General features: G+C 35.6%; 2 protein-coding genes and 1 pseudogene across 3 annotated transcripts; all 3 read left to right on the top strand.

The window, feature by feature from the left end:
- Positions 1-1,227: 1,227 nt before the first annotated feature.
- On the top strand, positions 1,228-6,297 carry LOC114721143 (probable E3 ubiquitin-protein ligase EDA40). Its single transcript, XM_028906964.1, has 3 exons — positions 1,228-1,475; positions 2,466-2,582; positions 4,317-6,297. Exons 1-3 carry the CDS (start codon positions 1,347-1,349, stop codon positions 5,703-5,705), a joined length of 1,635 nt encoding a protein of 544 aa, XP_028762797.1. The 5' UTR covers positions 1,228-1,346; the 3' UTR covers positions 5,706-6,297.
- LOC114721144 (serine/threonine-protein kinase Aurora-3-like) lies at positions 6,020-10,953 on the top strand (annotated as a pseudogene).
- A 1,108-nt stretch (positions 10,954-12,061) lies between these two features.
- On the top strand, positions 12,062-16,704 carry LOC114721146 (protein PHR1-LIKE 2-like). 2 transcript variants are annotated; one of them, XM_028906966.1, is made up of 6 exons: positions 12,062-12,513; positions 14,975-15,051; positions 15,158-15,212; positions 15,508-15,577; positions 15,678-15,747; positions 15,960-16,704. In XM_028906966.1, exons 1-6 carry the CDS (start codon positions 12,327-12,329, stop codon positions 16,425-16,427), a joined length of 927 nt encoding a protein of 308 aa, XP_028762799.1. In that variant the 5' UTR covers positions 12,062-12,326; the 3' UTR covers positions 16,428-16,704. The 2 variants fall into 2 exon arrangements, with proteins under 2 accessions (XP_028762799.1, XP_028762798.1); XM_028906965.1 differs by having other exon boundaries at positions 15,499-15,577.
- The last annotated feature ends 2,236 nt before the right edge of the window (positions 16,705-18,940 follow it).

Raw genomic sequence — 18,940 nt, 5'->3', positions numbered from 1 at the left:
AAAGTGTGAACATCAAATACGGACAGAAATAAATATATAATTTCTTTTTTTATGCACAGCAAAAGTTGGTGTAAACTATTAAAAAAAAAAAAAGAAATTTATGGCGAGAGTAAGTAGGTGTATCAAATTATCAATATTAGCATTAAAAATATTATAAACAGAAAATCTTATACCGTGTTTGGCACATAAGGTAAGAGTTAATTCCATTCATGAGACATGAATAATTGTACTCATTAGTGTTTATATTATTATAAACCTAAATTATATAAGTTAGGAATTTATAACTCAAACCACAACAAACACCTCTTACTTTTAAATTATGAGTTTATCCATATATGTAAAAATAAATAAATAAATCACCAATGTGTGCAAATATTTTGGCAAAAAAATATCACGGACAAGAGCTAATATATACTCTTCCGGTCCTTATATTTAACGAATTTGATTAGATTAAGGAAGTTAGGTAAGTTAGTTAATTGTAAGAATTGTGACACATTTTTCTTAAAATACCATAATCATCTTTTTTAATACCCCGTCTTCCTTTTCTACTTGATTATGGTTGAGGAAGTATCCATAGGGAGAATTTAAAGAAAATTGATAAATATGATAAATGAGTCTTATATTTAGAACCAAATACAACTCAACAATTAGGTTCTATATTAAGAATCGGAGGAGTATTAATTAATACTACAGACCCCAGCTAATGTATATTAATTAATACTAGTTTAAGTTTTTAATATAAGAGCTAAAACTATCAAGCATCAAATATAGATATACTCCTCTGATTCTATTTATAGGGGAGAGAAAGAGAAAATATTTTTTGATCCTATTTATAGAGTATTAAAAGAAATTTTTTATATAGATATATAATTTTATCTTTCACTTATTATTGTATTAATTTAGTTTATATAAAATATAATATATATTAAATAAGAATAAAGTTTAAAAGTTGTTAAATTTTAAATAAGAGTTAATGGAGTTTAAAATTTCTATTAGTTTATGTAAAACATGTTAGGAGTGATTTGTAAATACGACTAAATAAGTATTTGCAAATGAGATTCAAATCTTAATTTAGTATGCTTCTTTCCTTAAACCTTAACCAATTCCGTTGTTATATATTAATTAATATTAATGGAGAGTTTTTTTTTTTTTTTTTGGTGGACTGAAATATTAATGGTGAGTTTATATTGGAAAGGAAGCGTAAGACGGGCGTGGAGAGGGCAGACAACTGGTGAATCTGGCAGAGCGCTTTGTCTACCTCTCAGCTTCTTCTGCTCTGGTTGCTCTCTGCGTCACAATCCTCCGAGTCGGACCAACCACTACCTCCTTCAAGCTTCGATAACACAATGGGAGAAGGAGAACGAAGAAGAAGGGGGACATCCACGCTCAGACAAGCGGCAATGAAGGTGGTTCTAGCTGCGACCTCCGCTTGTGGCTCTTTCTCCAGAAGAAAAGCTCTCGTCGATCCACACTCTGTAATCATACCTCCCCCCTTTCTTTCTTTCTTGTATCGCCACAATTGCTTTCTTTCTCCGCCACTTCTTCTCTTCGTTGACGCTGTTTTTCATTTTGAAATTGCTCAGACCTCGAAGCTTCGTTTTCTTTTCGGAAATGCTTGTTGCCTTCATCTGTCCCCCCATTTCTTCTTTCTTCAAATTGATTTTCTAATTTTCCTGATCTCAGGTTGGTTGGATCAGCATTGACTCATTCAGTCCTTTTTTTCCTTCGAATAGTGGGTTTTCTCTGTAGTTTTTACTGTTGAAGATGCTTCACATTTTGAACTAGCCGAAACCGGAAAGCTGGACTTAGTTCTCAGAAAAGAATTGTGAACTGCCCTTCTATTTTTCTCGAATTGGTGGTTGATAACTGACCCTTTTTATGTAGTAAATCTCTCACATTCTAATATTCAGTGGAATTAAGAATGTCGATGTAGGAACTGCAGTTGTTCGTTCGTAGTTCCTACAAATGCTTGTAGGTTAAAATGCTCTTCTAATTCCTCTCTCTTGGTTTCGTCTTTCCTGATTGGACCATCTGTGAATTTATCCGTTTGTTTCGAGAATTTGCCGGTGGTTTCAATTGAAGAAGTTCTGCAGTTTGAGGGCTGCAAATTGGTCTTCCATTTTCATAATTTCTGCGTAGATAATTGACACCGATATTTATTCTTTCTTCTTTTCCTCTGTTGAAAATTTCAACGAAATTAAGAATGTTGGCGCGAAATTCTTTCGTAGGTTTTGCTATGCTGTGTGTTCTTTTTATTGCTCATTTTGAATTGCTTTCTCCAAACTCAATTTCAACTTTTCTAATAATGGTTTACCCGAGGAATTTATTGTAATTAGTCGTTTTCAATGTGATTTTCCAATATTTCTGAAGTTACTTGTTGATTTCGGTATTCTTCACCTGGGAAATAACATTATTAGGATTTAAGAGTAGAATTTGACGGCTATTGCTTTCGTGCTTGGTCACAGATCTCTCACGCTTCTTCGGTATCTCCATCAACAACGCAGAATAACTCAGGGGAGATAGTTGAAGAAACAGATTGTAGAATCACCCCTAAGAACACCAACAAGGAGATTCATAATAAGGTAATTTGTTTTGCAATTCCTTCAATCAACCGAACCATTTTTTCCTTTGTTAAATAAATTAACACTCTGCGGGGGTAAACTGGTGATGTTATTATAAAAAGAAAAAAGAAAAATCCTTTCTCCCCTGAAATGTCGGATTAAAGACAGTCTTCGATCGAAAATCCACTGCGTTTATGTTAAAAGATTCTGCCGTTTTCACATTTTTCTGCTTCATCCTTTTTGGTGTGTTGGATTCTAGAACTACTTTAAAAATCACAATCCGTGAATGCAATAAATAGAAAAAGATCTAGCGCTAAATTTTGCCATTGATTGCCCCCTTCATCATCATCATCATCATCATCATCCGCTTCTTTTTATTCCTCTCTTTTTCTCACTATTAGATTTGGCAACACAGGAGCTAAAGATTTATTTATGTTTCAAAAATTTTATTTGGACCACCAACCGGATTAAATCAAGAATTTTAGCATGTGAAAGCCCGTGCACCTTGCGCATTAGTGAAGCCAAGAATTAGTTCCTTATAAACCTTGACCCCACTTGGGAAGTTTCGCTTTATCTACATTACAAATCATAATTTTTTAAGAGAAATTTCAGTCAATAATTCTCTTTATAATAAAAATTATATAAAGGGACTATTTATAAACATTATCAATACTAAACAATGAGTATATATATAAATGTCTTGAACTATTATCATTCTTAAAGAAATATATTTGTTATTTTATATGTTTTTTTTTAATAGCATTTTTATATGTTTCTCTTAGGTTAATTTATTCGACTTGTTTTCAGTAAATTTAATTATTAATTATTCAATTAAACATATTTGAGGAAGTAGACTTCTTCGGTAGACACAATCTATAGCATCTAGAGCGTCAAATCTCAGAAATTCCTTCGTGGAAAAAAAAAAAAACAAAGAAAGGGGGAGAAAAAAGACTATGTCTAACCCTAACATCAAGTAACAAGCAGTCTGGCAGGTTCTTCGAAATTATGCATTCGTACTCCTTCTTGTTGAGCACTTTGATTTAGTCCATGATATGAAATTTTATCCGCTTTTGTCTGTCATATTAATTATTTTTTTCTCAAAGTATTCCTATTTATTTTTTTCAAATCTAAATGATTGAAAGCCAATAATCCAATAAAGGAGAGGCATATTTCAGGAAAACTATCACAAATTGTTGATCCATTAATTACAAAAAGATGAGCTTTTTTTTTTTTTTGGGATCTCTGTGAATTAAGTAAAGAGATCTTATATTTAGGACCAGAGGGAGTATATGTTTCCATAAATAGCTGAAATTCAATGCATGTGTTCTCATCTCCATGTGGATCTCAAGCCACTATAACTAGAAATTGATTCACATTTTTTCTCACTGAAAAGTTTCTCATATAAAAAGCCAATGCTCAATGGTTTCGGCTATTTGTTCTAGGTATCACTGATTTTTGACTTGAAAAAGTGGAGTATATCATCCTTTGGTGAACCTAGTGGAGTATATAATAAATTTTACAATATTTAATAAACCAAGCTGGGGGAACCAAGCTACAAATGATTATATCCCAGATAAGCCTACATGTTCCCAAACAGAATCTTCAGTTATTTCAGAGCACAAATAACATTTCAGATTCAAATCTCATTCTGTGCTCTAGGTTGTAACACAACATTTACTTGGTTGTGGTTAAGTGTGTTTTCCCACATAGCCTGTTATGTTGACTCCGCTTGCTTTCTTTGTTTACACATTGCAGAGTCTGTGTGCAATATGTTTAGATCCCTTGAGTTACACCAGCAAGGGATGCAGTCCAGGCCAAGCCATATTCACTGCTCAGTGTTCGCATGCTTTCCACTTTGCCTGCATCTCTTCCAATGTCCGCCATGGTAGTGTCACTTGTCCAATCTGCCGTGCCTACTGGACCCAGCTTCCTCGCAATCTGAACAACACCCGCTACACTTCTTGTAACCAAAGTGATCCCATCCTGCGAATCCTTGATGATTCCATTGCCAACTTTCGTGTTCATCGCCACTCACTTCTTCGTGCTGTCCGCTATGATGATGATGACCCTGTTGAGCCTGATACCATGGCTGAGAGTCCCAAGTTGTGTTTCTCTTTAGCACCTATTCCACCTTCTAGTGCACCACCGCCAAGCTTCCATCCAGCTTTGCTATTGCCTAAGAATGCCTCAAGCCCATGCCATCCATCTCATCATCCTTTAACCTGCAGCTCCTCTTCACTCTCTCATTCACCACCTTATGTAACGTATCCCTCCTTAAATAGAGCTTATCTCTCGGTAGAACTGGCTCATGAACGAGCAATTGACTTAGTCTTAGTGGCTAGCCCTAATGGACCACACCTAAGGCTTCTCAAACAATCTATGGCTCTGGTGGTTTTCTCCCTCAGACAAATAGATCGCTTGGCCATAGTCACATACTCTTCAGCTGCAGCTCGTGTCTTCCCCTTAAAGCGAATGACATCCTATGGCAAACGTACTGCCCTTCAAGTTATTGACCGTCTCTTCTACATGGGGCAAGCTGATCCTTCTGAGGGTTTGAAGAAAGGAATCAAAATACTTGAAGATCGTGTCCACAAGAACCCAGAATCTTGTATCTTGCATTTATCAGATAACCCTACAAGGCCATACCATGCTGTTAGTATGGAGCTGCCATCAACCCCCATTCATCGCTTTCATGTTGGATTTGGATATGGTGCTTCAAATGGATTTGTGATAAATGAGTTTGAGGAGTTCTTGGCAAAGGTGCTGGGAGGGATTGTGAGGGAAATACAGTTGAGAATATGTGGGGCTGGGGAGGAACTTGGCAGTGGGAGGGTCATACGAATTGGTGAGCTAAGAGGTGGGGAAGAAAGGAGAGTTTTGCTAGACTTGGGTGAGTGTTCACATGTGTATGTGGAATATAGCTACATTGAAGGTGAGATCGATGAGTGTGTTAGAAGAACAGGGGAAATTGTTGTGGGCATCGGAGACCATGATAAAGGTGCAGGTGTTCTAGATGCTGATACGGTGGAGTCAGGGATGAATATGAGCTCAATTGGGAGGACTAGCTGTGTTGAAAGTTGGGATTTTCATGACCCTTATATGGCTAGAAGGTGGGCCAAGCATTTGCATGGTTATAGACTTTGAAAATGCACGAATCAGTCCCTGAAAAGTATACAAATCAATGCTTTGGTCCCTGAATAGAGACTTTTGAATGAGTCAGACGATACAAATTTATGGCTCACTGTACATGAGTCGTCCGTGCTAGTTTGGCTCCAACGAAAGGATTCTACCTCTTCTGTCTTCTTGGATCCATCATCCATTGGTGAAAGGGATCTAAACTGTAACCGGGCACGCTAATTTATATGGACACGTTGAGCTGACATAGCCGATCAAGTAGTTGCGTCTTTACTTGTTGGATCAATATCCATTGTTGAACATCAGCTAAGAACTAGCGGTGTATGGCTAGATACGCCAGGTACTGATGTGCTTGTTTATAGACTTTGAAAATGCAAGTTCATGGAGACCAATCGACTCCTTGCCATCCGTCTTCAGTCATCCCCCTCCCCTTCCTGTTTTTTTCTAAGTCTTAGATTTAGGTAGATTGTAATCATATAGAGCCGGAAAAGATACACAATACACACTATAATTTGTAGTTTACCTTGAAAATTGATTTGTTACTGATGATGGTTAAATTTTGTTTGACTTGTTCTTGAACCAATTTCTGTTGACAGCTTCTTGACCAAGTTTTTTTCGCGTTATTCCTATTTTAGTTTTTCACAACAACAAGGGCAGTTGTGGAAATTACACAGAACTGGATCCTTTGAAGTTGGAAAATGCTGAAATGCCTCTAAAGTTGGCGCTAGAGGATGGACGAGGAGAAGAGGTTTTCATTATATTATACATACATATATATATAACAACGAAAATAATAATCAGGGTAGAGGATTCATTTGCACACTATACATGACTAACTAGAAGCTGGTAACTCGTGATTCTTGTTTGTGCAACATTAATCCTTCATGGATATTAGGTGTTTTAGATGAATTTTTTGACATTTAAAATACCAGGATGAACAGGACCATACATACGAAAGGGCTCTGAGGGAGATCTCGTTTCTATTTCTATTCTGAAATTGAAAAAAAAAAAAAATTACTCCTTCGATCTTAAATATAAGACCCTTATACAAATGTGTATAAGGGTCTTATATTTAACACTAGAAGAGTACTAGACTCATGAATTTTGATTATCTTTAGGAAATAACAACAACAACATCAACAATAAGCAAATGGATAGGTCATTTAGTAGTCTACTCCAATTATATCAAATTCACATTGAAAAATGAAATAATTTCCCTTTATTATGAATGTGGAGGACATTTTTGGAAATGTGTACGTAGCAATTTTATGCAGTATCGGGTAGGTATCAAAAGTACTTCTGCTTAGCTCGTTCCATGATTTAAAATGATGATGAGCCTTTTTATCGGTAAATAAGAAAATTTACAGGGGACGAGATTTTGGGACCAAAAGATTAATTATAATTATAATTTAGGGCTAAAACATTGTTTCTTTTTTTGGGGGGGGGGGGGTGGGCGAGCTGAAGAAGAAACTGTGCCCTCATAAGCTTCTTCCCATTCTGCAAATCTCACAGACATATTATGGAGAGATTGATTAATTTGTGTATAAATTAATTTAGATGCATACTAGTACATCTCTATTTCTATTTATCTATATTTATATATAATATATGTAAATTTTATTAAAAATATCCTATTCATAAGTCATCAATAAATTGATTAGATATCTACTTTAATAAGCATATGCTTCTCCCAGCAGGGGAAAAAAGATAAACTCTTTACTCATCATAAACAATAAAACCGAAGGTCAAAAAAAATTATAAACAATATCATTAATAATTTATCTCAAATTCCATATAAAACATAAGAAAAATATCTTAACTTCAACTAGAAAAAATGTATTAAATATTAAAATATTTTAAAATTTTGTTGGTCAATTTTTTTTTCTAACTCAATATTAATATTAAAAATGTACATTTTCACATCAGTTATGGTTTGGACAAATTTACAAAATATAAGTTAAATATGAAAAAAAAATTTGTTTCAACGTAAGAAGTGTTTTGAAAAAATACTTTTCTACAAATCGAGACAAGTTTCTTTACATATTTACTTTATATATTGTAAAAATATTTTTAAAATGATAGTTTTGTTTTCATCCGAACGTATTATGTGATCAAAAGTGCTTATATATTTTGAACCCAAAAAAAAAAGTGCTTTATATATAATGCCAAACAAGCTCTCTCTCTTGAAATATGGGCAGAACAACTAATTTTTCGTTTTATTTGATTGAAGTGTTTGTCGAAGCAAATATGAGGAGTTTCTCGTCTTCCCGCTCTTCCTTTTATATTTGCTTCCTTTGTGCTTCGCTCTTCTTTCTCTTTACTTGATTAGTTGTTCTGCTTCACGAGTTCCATCTTCGATTAGTTGTTCTGATTTCCATAGTCGCCGTTATCGTTGCCACTTGCTGTATCCTGCTCATTTATTTTTTAGCACTTCAGTTGCAGAATCACCGAACACCGAAATGGTTTCCCAAAAGCAATGGTCTTTGAGAGACCTCGAGATCGGAAAACCCCTTGGAAAGGGGAAATTCGGTAGAGTCTACGTTCCTCGAGAAGTCAAGGTACCCAATTTACCAAACTCAGACTTCTGCACGGCTCGTTCAGAACTTATGCTGTCAAATTTTACTTTCCTGAAATCAATATGTGTGTGTGTATCTGAGTCCACATTGTTTTATACTGGTTCAATTGATACCTCTTGCTCAATTTTATAAATATCTGGTATTCTTTTTCATTGTTTCACTTAACGTTGAATGTTCATTTTTATAGTGGAGTAAAGGAAATAGCCTTTTTACTTCTTTTTCTGTCTGATGGTGTGGTGATTTCTTACCATGAATTCCTTGATGTGTATATTTCTCTACTTTGCTGGTGCCGAACTACATTTGACATTCAATATTGTTTTGGAAGTAGCAACTCGAATAGATGGCTGTTTATGGATTTTTTTTATGTTATTCCTTTTAGAGCAAATATATCGTGGCACTTAAGGTTATCTTTAAGGAGAAAATAGAAAAGTACATAATTCAGCATCAACTGAGGAGAGAGAGGGAGATTGAGACCAGTCTTCAGCACCCCAACATTCTGCGTCTCTATGGTTGGTTCCATGATGCTGAACGGGTTTTCTTGATACTTGAGTATGCTCATAATGGTGAGCTTTATAAGGAGCTCAGAAAAAGGAGGTCATCTCAATGAGAAGCAAGCAGCCACGGTAATTATTTTTTGTCAGCTTTTACTTGCTGCACATCCCTCTGCCTACTTCTATTATTCTGATGAAATGATTCACTATGGAGCCTTAGCCTTGATATGTCCTGTATTTGGAGAATGTACGTTTATCGTTCAAGGCATTACTTTATTTAGCGTTGAGAAAGCTGAATTAGAGCATGGGAAGCTATAGTTTGTTTTGTGAGTTTATCGAAGAAGTAACTGAGACAGTGAATGGACCATGCATTTTCTGAAATGCTTACAAGTTTCAAGCTGTGATGTTTATGCTGATGGTAGCTATCAAATGAATAAGGCTGCTCTGGAAAATTTTCGAAAAAGAGAAGGATTTGGCAAAAATGAATTAGAAATTCACAAAAAAACTTCACTTATTATTATTAACTTTTTTTTGAGTGAACTTCACTTATTATTTAACTTCATATAAGAAGATATTGTTTTGTACTCCCTATATTGTTAAATTGACTTTAACATTTTGGCGATAATTTTAGTATATTTTGATCCTCACAAAGGTGTTGGCATATTGTCATGAGAAGCATGTCATTCATAGGGATATAAAGCTCGCGAATTTGTTACTTGACCATGAGGTACGATAGACTGGACCTGTATATTTTTACCTCTTTCTTGTTTGTTGTTCTTCTTCTTTTTCCTCTTTGGCATTTTCTCTGCTAGCAATGGGGTTTTTTCTTAATTATTTTCAACTCACAGCAACTCAGCCAGCATTGGATTTTTCAATAGAATCCCAAACATGTAAAGTTTGCAGTTTCTTCCAAAATGACGTTTGCATCTCTGGCCTCATTAGGGTTTCGTTGAAAATTTATTTTGCTTTTCCTGATTTGACATGGGCATGAAAGTATATCTACAGTTATCTTCTGCCTATTGCTTTTTCTTGCCCAAGCCCTTTCCTTTTATTCTCTTCAACCAGACAAAGATTATATCCAGTGAAAAGAAAATCAATGAGCATTTGATCCTCTAAATATTGATTTCTTCTGCAGAGATAAGATGAAACCTTTCAGGAATTAGTTGGTTCCTGTTTATAATAGTGACGTTTTTGGTGTACCCTTGAATGACCATGGTTTAATTGCAGGGTCGCCTTAAAATTGCAGACTTTGGTTGGTCTGTACGGTCAAGAAGTAAGAGACATACCATGTGTGGAACATTGGATTATCTAGCACCAGAAATGGTAGAAAACAAAGAACATGATTTTTCTGTTGATAACTGGACTTTGGGCATACTTTGTTATGAATTCCTCTATGGTTCTCCCCCATTTGAGGCTGAGAGTCAAGTTGACACTCTCAAGAGGTAGAGAAAAGCATGTGTCGCATTTTGTGTGGTAATAGATGTTATTGTCACCTATAAATGACATGTACACTCATTTTTAGTAAAGTGCGTTTGTCCAAAAAACAAAAGGAAGAAACAACGTTGGACACCATTATTGTTATGGCCGATTTTGGACACATGTACAGGTTGTGTGCCCCAATACAAGAAAATGGCGGTGTGGGCACCGCATATGCTAGTAATATATATTATTTGAAGTTAGATGTGACCATATTAGTGTCCATGCCTCATAAACTATTATAATGAGTATGCATTTAACATTGCGCAGGATAATGAAGATTGACCTAAATTTCCCTTCTACTCCTGCTATTTCTTCAGAAGCCAAAAATCTAATTAGCCGGGTATTTTCAGATTCTGATTCATACTCTTATCCAAGCAAAATCAAGTTTTTTCAGTGAATAAATTTAATTGTCATTTTCTGGATGCAATTTGGAAAATGATGCAGCTCTTGGTGAAAGATTCCACAAGAAGGCTATCACTGCAGGAGATTATGGACCTTCCTCGGATGCTCAAGAATGCTGATCCTATGGGTATCTGCAATAAATAGACATACACTTCTAATCACTATGGCTTTGAGGGATTGTCCTAGGTAGAAGTCCATGTTTAATGTAAAATGCAGGCAAATTGACTGTATTCCTTCCTTTCTTCTTTTTCTGGGTGAAATTCTTTTCTTTCTATTTTTCTTCCTAACGGTTGCGTCTTGTTTGCTCATTGCAAGTTCATGCAGTATTAGGCAAGTGTCAAAACTACTTTTGCATAGCTCGGCTTGATTATTGATAAAGTGAATAAACATATCATTCCTTAAAATCTCTCTTCTGACTCAAAATTGTGGTGTAAGATGTATATTCTCTTCTGGTCGTGGAATAGATGAAATAAATCTAAAAATGAACTTTTGTTTAAAAATGAAATCTTATTGAAACTGTAATTTAAAATGACGATAATCTTTTTCATGAGTAAATAAGAAAAATTTACTGGGGAACGAGATTTTGGGACCGAAAGATTAATTTAATTATAAGTATAATTTAGGACTAAAACATTATCTGCGGCGGAGGAGAAGAGGAATCATGTAGAATGAAGACACACTGTGTCTTCACAAGCTTCTTCCCATTTTGCACAGTACACCTCGCAGCCGTGGGCTCCGCAACGTGCAAATACAGGTAACTGTCCCAGTCTAAAACTACATGCTCACACGGCACCCACCTACAAATGTAGGTTTGGAGGGATGTTTCATAGGCACAGAAAATGTTTCTCTGTCCTGTCTGCTCTTGCAAATCTTTGAGGTATCCAAATATTAAAGAAAGACAAACACTTTGGTATCCTAATGAAATCATTATAACCGTATAAGGTGGCACAAATGTTAGAGTTAAGTAATATCTAGCATGTTAAAAATATTCTACATTAGTAGTGATTGGGTCTAATGAAATGAAAACGATTCAATTTTTTTTTTTTATGTTAGAAGTTTTTAACGGTTCTATTAATAAGGTACAGAGAATAATTTGTTTTTTATTTATAAATCACCTTATTTAATTTTTAACTTTATTGTTGTGTAGATTGTTATTTTTTAAAAAATTACTTATGTTAAGCAGAGATAATATAAAAACTTGTTAAATGTTAAAAAAATTAATAAAATTAATTTTTTTTTATTTTGATGAAATATGATGAAAGTAAATGAGTGTTGCAGGATGAAAGGAAGAGTATTATTTTTACATTTTATGGGGTCTACCAACGGTCCAACCACACTTCCTTTTTTTTTAAAAAAAAAAAGTCTATTAATCCAGAACGATTGTGCGAGGAAGGGCCTTGGAAAATGATTGAGCGAGGCAAGGAAGAAGAGATTGGACAAATGTTGAAATTTGTTTGAAAAAGGAAGAAGAAAGAGACAAGATCCCAGAAAAGCGTGCCTACGCCAGTTCCTGTCGTACGGCTCTTTCATCGTCCATCCTTTTCCTCCCCTTTCCTTCGCTTTCCTTTTCTTCTGACTCACACCTCTTCTTTTTCCTTTCTTCCTCACTCTCCTATTTCGTAAACTCGTGAGAAGTTGAGTTCAGTTTACTATTGAAGCTGAAGAGAGGCTGGAGGAAGAGGATGTTTCCGAGACTAATACACCCTCATGAAAGCATAATCGAAGATTTGGAGGGTGCTTCGAACCACAACAATCACAAGGGCGACCCGTGTCTGGTTTTGACCGCCGATCCCAAGCCTCGCCTCCGGTGGACCCAGGACCTCCACGAACGATTCGTCGATGCTGTCACCCAGCTCGGGGGTGCCAGTAGTGAGTACAATGCTATCTCTTTCTTCATCTTGTGTAGTTTTGAAATTTGGCTTTTCCTTTCTCTCTCTAGCTTCTTCTTGGCTACTTCACTCGTTTTTTTCAAAGAAACTGAGCTTTTCCAATTTGCTTACCAAGGAGTAGGAGCACCTGGGATGCTATAATGTGTTCTGTATTTGCCGGGAATTAGACTAGGAAATGTCAAAGTGTATGTGGAATTGGTTTGTTTCTCGATTTTTATAATATATTGAATTTCCTTTCTTGTCTACTATTTTTCGTCCTAGTCAAGACCATTTGCCTTTTCTTTTCGCCTAGCACTTTTTTATTTAAAAAAAAGAATCTCTCGCTTAGACTTGAAATGGTATATCTTATTTAGGGGGTAAGAACTGTTATGGCTGCAATGAATGAATGGAAGCTAGTTACAGCATACAGCAAGTAAATAACCTTTAACAAGAAGACTATTTATCTCTTTTTTAACTTGTAGAGATCCTTTTTGGTTTAAGCGAGTTAATGGATGGTGAGTTCTAGATTTGATAACAATAAATTCTAATACACTTAAGACAGAGAGTTTATCCATCCCAACTCCATACCGCGCATGAAATGTCAAGATTAATGCATTTATTGGCGGCAAAGAAACATCTCAAAACATATACTGGCTAACAAAGAGCTTAAACATCTCAATTAGTTCGCTCAATTTGTTATATTGATAAATGTGGAATCTCAGGACAGTATACCTGGCTGTGAAGCTTACCAGCACTTAGATTGTGAGATTTGGTATTTATTATCCTTTGCTTTGACAGGATGTCCTTATTATTGCTTCCCTGTTCCCTTGAACTTGCACTAGGGCGCCTTTATGTAAGATAAATTTTCTATTGGAAAGAAAGCTACTTAGCAAATGGTTGAAAGGAAGTTGAATTGTCATGAGTTTGGCATGATTCATAGGTGAGTGAGAGAAGGCATTTTTTTCCCTTAGCAATGGTGGAAAAACCAAAAAACTGAAAAATATGTTGAAGACATAACAATTTCTTGCTTTGTGTTGGGATTATATTATGGATATTACTTGACAGAGAAGCAAACATATAATGTTTAAGTAAAGAACATCTTGAGCTGAACAAGATACAACAGATAAGATCCCTTGAGATTTTAAAATGCTTGATTATTTACTCTTCAGTCCAAATTTTTTGTTTTACAATTCTGACGAATTTCTAATTCTATTTGCAAATTTTACTTAATTGTTTGACCAAGTTGGTAACTAAGAAGCAAGGATAGGTGTGCTGTTCTAGGAGTGGTGAATCAGGTTCATCTGTTCGTATATGGTTTCATGTCACGTTTGTGTCAATATTGCTTGCTTGTTCAGAAGCGGATCAGTGGTGTCATATTTTCATTCAGTGAGTTTGGAACTTGTTGATTTCAGTTTTTTCCCCCGAAATAAAATATCTTAAAGAGATCCATATTGTGTCCAAAACTGCCATCCTCATGTGCTATGTGCATGTAGCCGAAGTAGGGGTTCAGGGCTTGGAGCCCACCTCACAGGTATGTACATGGATCTATCTGAGTTTTGCATGCTTAGGCTCACTGTCAGTTTTTGACCCCAATAACAAATTATTTATTATCAAATGATTTGCTCCTAATTTTTAAAGTTTGACATTTGTTGTTGGTGAAAGAAAAGAATGAGGGAAAGAGTGGAAGGAGAGGTTTGCCCAGAGAACTCTGTGTCGTCTTCCACTGCATGGCATCATGAAATTGTCTTCCTTTTTTGGCCAAAGCATCATTAAATAGTCACTTCCAATAATATACAAGGATAATCTGGTGGCAAAATGAGTGGCTTCTAAAGGCATTTTAAGAGGTGTCCTAGGGTTAGTTTGTAATGTTGGGTCTTTTTTCCCCCTCTATCCAAGCTCTGTCTTGTAGGAGTCTATTTATTTTGGTCTAAGAGTTTAATATAGGGAAGGTGAGTTGAACTTGAGTTTAAAGCCTCACGTTGCATTACTTTGTAAACCACCATAGATAAATAACGTAAGTAAAAAATATTTGCATATTATTTATGTGTATTCTATCAAATTTGTTAACCCAGATGTAATCTCTTTTGATCAAATAGACAAATATTGTACCACTTTCATTTTTGGGGAAGGATGGCATGTGATTTATGTTTTAAAGGTCAACATTTGCTCATACCAGGTAGTGTGCGCGCAATTATTGTTAGGAATTATAAGTATAATGCTGCCAGCAACTTTTGCATAAATTCAAAATCTCAAGAGTGGAAAGTAGGCTTGGCTGGATATCTAAAAACCTTGCATGTATGTTGAGTCTTATAAATGAATGAAGCTTGATGTGGTTGTGAAGTACCTATTAGCTAACAACGATTAGCACCTGCTTTCTATTTCCTGACTTGCTCTGTGTGCAACTTTGATGTGTCAATTATTACCTTTGCGCTTTTCTGACTAGTGTTTTATACTATCTGCAGAAGCTACACCAAAAGCAATCATGCGGACCATGAATGTCAAGGGTTTGACTCTCTTTCATTTAAAGAGCCATCTTCAGGTCTCTTTTCACATTATTGTGGTGCTCAGCTTAAATTTGGGTTTGGTGGTGAACATGGAAGTTTACAATATTTTATTGTTTCAAACTGTTCCTTGTTGCGTTTCAGAAATACAGACTTGGTAAACAATCAGGGAAAGATATGGGTGAAGGATGCAAAGATGGTATGACTGTTGTACTTTTTCCTATTATGCTCATGTCACCTGAATAGTTCCAATAGTGTCTCTCTCTGACCTTTCCAATATGATCAGAGGTGTCTTTCTGTCTCCTTTCTCTTTGCTTAGTGAAAGGATTCATCAGAAATGTTTAGCATATGTGTAAATCTAAAACCATATTTATCCATTAGTGACGTAATTTATACTGATGGACATTGCTGAGGAACTTTTCCTAAGGGAAACTTTTTGTTCATATCTTAACATAAACTGACTTCTTATTGAAAACATATATAAGGGATGTCAGGCTCTTATCTTCTAGAAAGCCCGAGCACTGATAACAACTCTCCAAAGTTGCCAACTTCTGATGCAAATGAGTGAGAATTTTATCCTTTAAAAATATTTGCTTCTTGTTGGGTATCTTAACGGTTCTGAATTGGCTGATTGAGGGAGTGATTAATGATATGTCATGTCCAGGGGTCATGAGATCAAAGAGGCGTTAAGAATTCAGATGGAAGTGCAGAGTAAACTTCATTTGCAAGTAGAGGTAAATTCCTTCTCACGCTGTACAAGCTTTATTTCCAATTTGGCTTAATGAATATCTTAGACCACGTTGGCTGGTTTGTGTTATAATCTCAGTTTTGTAATAGTGCTTATTACTCTTTCTTAGATTGTGTCACTATCAAGAACTGGTCTTAAACATGATTAGATGATCTACTCTGATGCATACTAATGTTTGGAATTCTTTTTTCACTGCAGGCAGAGAAGCACTTGCAGATTCGCCAGGATGCAGAGCGGCGGTACATGGCCATGCTTGAAAGAGCTTGCAAGATGCTGGCTGATCAATTTATCAGTGCGACAATTATAGAGCCAGACAGCCAAAAAGTTCAAGATCTTGGAAGTAAAGCACCAAGAGGTTCCCTGCTTGATTCTCTAGGATTCTACTCCTTACCATCTGCCGAGGTGGCTGGAGTGCATGTTCCGGAGGGAAAAATCATGCCTAATTTCGAGCGTCCTAGGACTGGCTGTTCCACGGAAAGTTGCCTAACATCACATGAGAGTTCTAATGGGCTGGCTTCAGAAGGATCTCCAGATGGACTTAAAAAGAGGATGCTGAGCGTGGACCCTGTGGCCCCACCATTTATCTGGAATGAAGCCAAAATTAGAGTTCAAGACATCAATGTAGCCCAAGGTAATCTTCATGGAATAACCAGGTATGGCATGTAGGGATGGAAGGTCTGTTTCATGGTTCATCCTGTGATGATAAAAACAGACCTTTGCGGTGTTCATTCCTTTTTATGTGATAAGTAGTTTAATTCTGATCTGTTCTTGTCTGGTGTGCTGGTGGGGACAGAAGTGGAATCAAATTAGCCCAATTTGTAAATTCAAATTGCTCAAATCTTGCTCTATTGCTTTCTTGCTAATGGATTCCTTTGTCGCTTATTGCATCATGTTGGATAAAGAGCCACTTTCTCTGATATATATTGTTTAAAGTAGCTTTCAACCTGTCAGAACATCAATCTAGCAAAAGAACTACAGAAGACAATTATGAATAAAGTTGTAAATAGGGGAGGCAAACTTTTGGACGTGCTTATTTAATTTTTTTTTTTTTTCCATGATCAACTTAGTTTTTTTTTTTTTCCTGCTCCCCCTCTCCCCCTCTTTTTTCCTTTTCAGATGAAAACTTGTCTAAGAATCTCGTCTGACCACAAGCATAAAAATGGCAACTTTAAGCAGCTGGGATTCCCTCTACTCTAGTGATAGAAAGGTACTCTGATGAGAGAGAAATAGATAATGGAATAGGTCCTACATCTCATATCTCCATCGCTGGAGAACATCCGTATCTGGTGTGGTGCTTGTACCTATATGATAGGGGCTTACCCCCCCCCCCCAAAGAATTAACGTGGGTCCATGCAATCTAAAGTAAATTATATTAGGAAAAATTACGTACAGGTCTTACAGAAGAGATTTTATTTATTTAAGGTCCCACGAAATGTAAAAATCACTGACATGTCCCAAAGGATCTCAGAGTAATATATTTTATTTGTAAAATGACATTACTGCCCCTCAGATTCCAAATTCACATTTACTCTGTTATTGCGATTTACAACCTCAGCAGTGACTATTAACAATCTAATGAGAGAGCGTTAACAACCTAAGCAGTATCCGTTAACAACTTACTTTATAGAATCATATAACCTCCACATAAGTGTAAATTATAACCAAATAGTATAATATAACAATTTTAATACTAAAATGGGAAACTTTTTGATATCATTAAGAATTTTAATTAAACCCAATAGAATTATAGCAAGATTTTAATGCGAAAATCCATTTACAACCTCAACGGTGAATATTAATAATCCAAAAAGAGCTGTTGACAATTTAGGCAGTATCTGTTAACAACTGACTTTATAGGATAATATAACCTCTAACAACTATATAAGATTAACTTTAACATTATTTAGTTATAATTTAGTTAGTTATAATTAGAAGTTATATTATCCGATAAAGTGAGTTGTTAACAGACACTGCTAAGGTTGTTAACAGTTCTCCTTAAGTTATTAATACTCATCGTTGAGGTCGTAAATGGATCTTCGCATTTAAATGTTGCTATAATCCTATTGGATTTAGTTAAAATTCTTAATGATATCAAAAAGCTTCCCATTTTAATGTTAAAGTTATTGTATTATACTAATTGGTTATAATTTACTCTTATGTGAAGGTTATATGATTCTATAAAGTAAGTTGTTAACGGATACTACTTAGGTTATTAACGCCCTCTCATTGGGTTGTTAATAGTCGTTGCTGAGATTGTAAATCGCAATGACAGAGCAAATGTGAATTTGGAATGTGAAGGACAGTAATGTCATTTTACAAGTAGAATATATTACTCTGAGATCCCTTGGGACCTGTCAGTGATTTTGACATTTCGTGAGACCTTAGATGAATAAATTGTCTTCTGTGAGACCTGTACGTAATTTTCCCATTATATTAAACCATAGTGTGGTTCCCTGTTTTTTTTATATTTGATATTGTTATTCATAATCATTGCAAAGTCATTGATTACTAGGTCTTTAATGGACTGTTTCCAGAAATAAGAGTGCTAATGGATGCAACAAATTTAAGCTGGGAAGTTTTATCACCAAATCACATATTTTTGTTCTTAATAGTGTTCTTATGTTTTGTTGTACTGTACCTGAAAGATTTTCATTGACTTTTTCTCTTCTAACGAGGTTTTAGTACCAGGTTTTGATAGGCAAGTGTAACCCAAGTTTAGGTAGCCTCATTCTATGTTCATGCGAGTAACACGGTACGAACACGAAAAATTTTAGGGGAAATGGCAAATAAAGACCTTTGAAAATATAAAATGGCAATTTGGGTACCTCAATTCACAAAATAGCTATAAGAGACCGGGTCCTAAATTGCAATTATGAAATGCAGGAGAAAAGTCAAAAATGTCATTCCCTTTCTCTTCCTTCCGTCTCATCCCCTCCCTCTTTTTCTTTCTTCTCTTTCTCTCTCTCTCTCTCTTCGTCCTTCTCTTTACTGCTACTGAATCAAGCTCAAAGCATAGCACTCTAGTCCTCACCTCAGCCACGTCTCTCACTTCAGAATTTAGAGGGAGAGAAAGGCGATGCTATGTTCTGATTCTTCCACCATAGCTCAAAACCCTATCTCCATTTCTACCTTCCATAGCCACAAACCTGGTGCAGCGAAGAAGGATCTGTACCTTAGAA

The sequence above is a fragment of the Neltuma alba genome, unplaced genomic scaffold (assembly GCF_004799145.2).
Source record: "Neltuma alba isolate B1F8T4 unplaced genomic scaffold, ASM479914v2 tig00012012_pilon, whole genome shotgun sequence".
Classification (NCBI taxonomy): domain Eukaryota; kingdom Viridiplantae; phylum Streptophyta; class Magnoliopsida; order Fabales; family Fabaceae; genus Neltuma; species Neltuma alba.
This window is presented reverse-complemented; position numbering and strand designations above follow the sequence as displayed.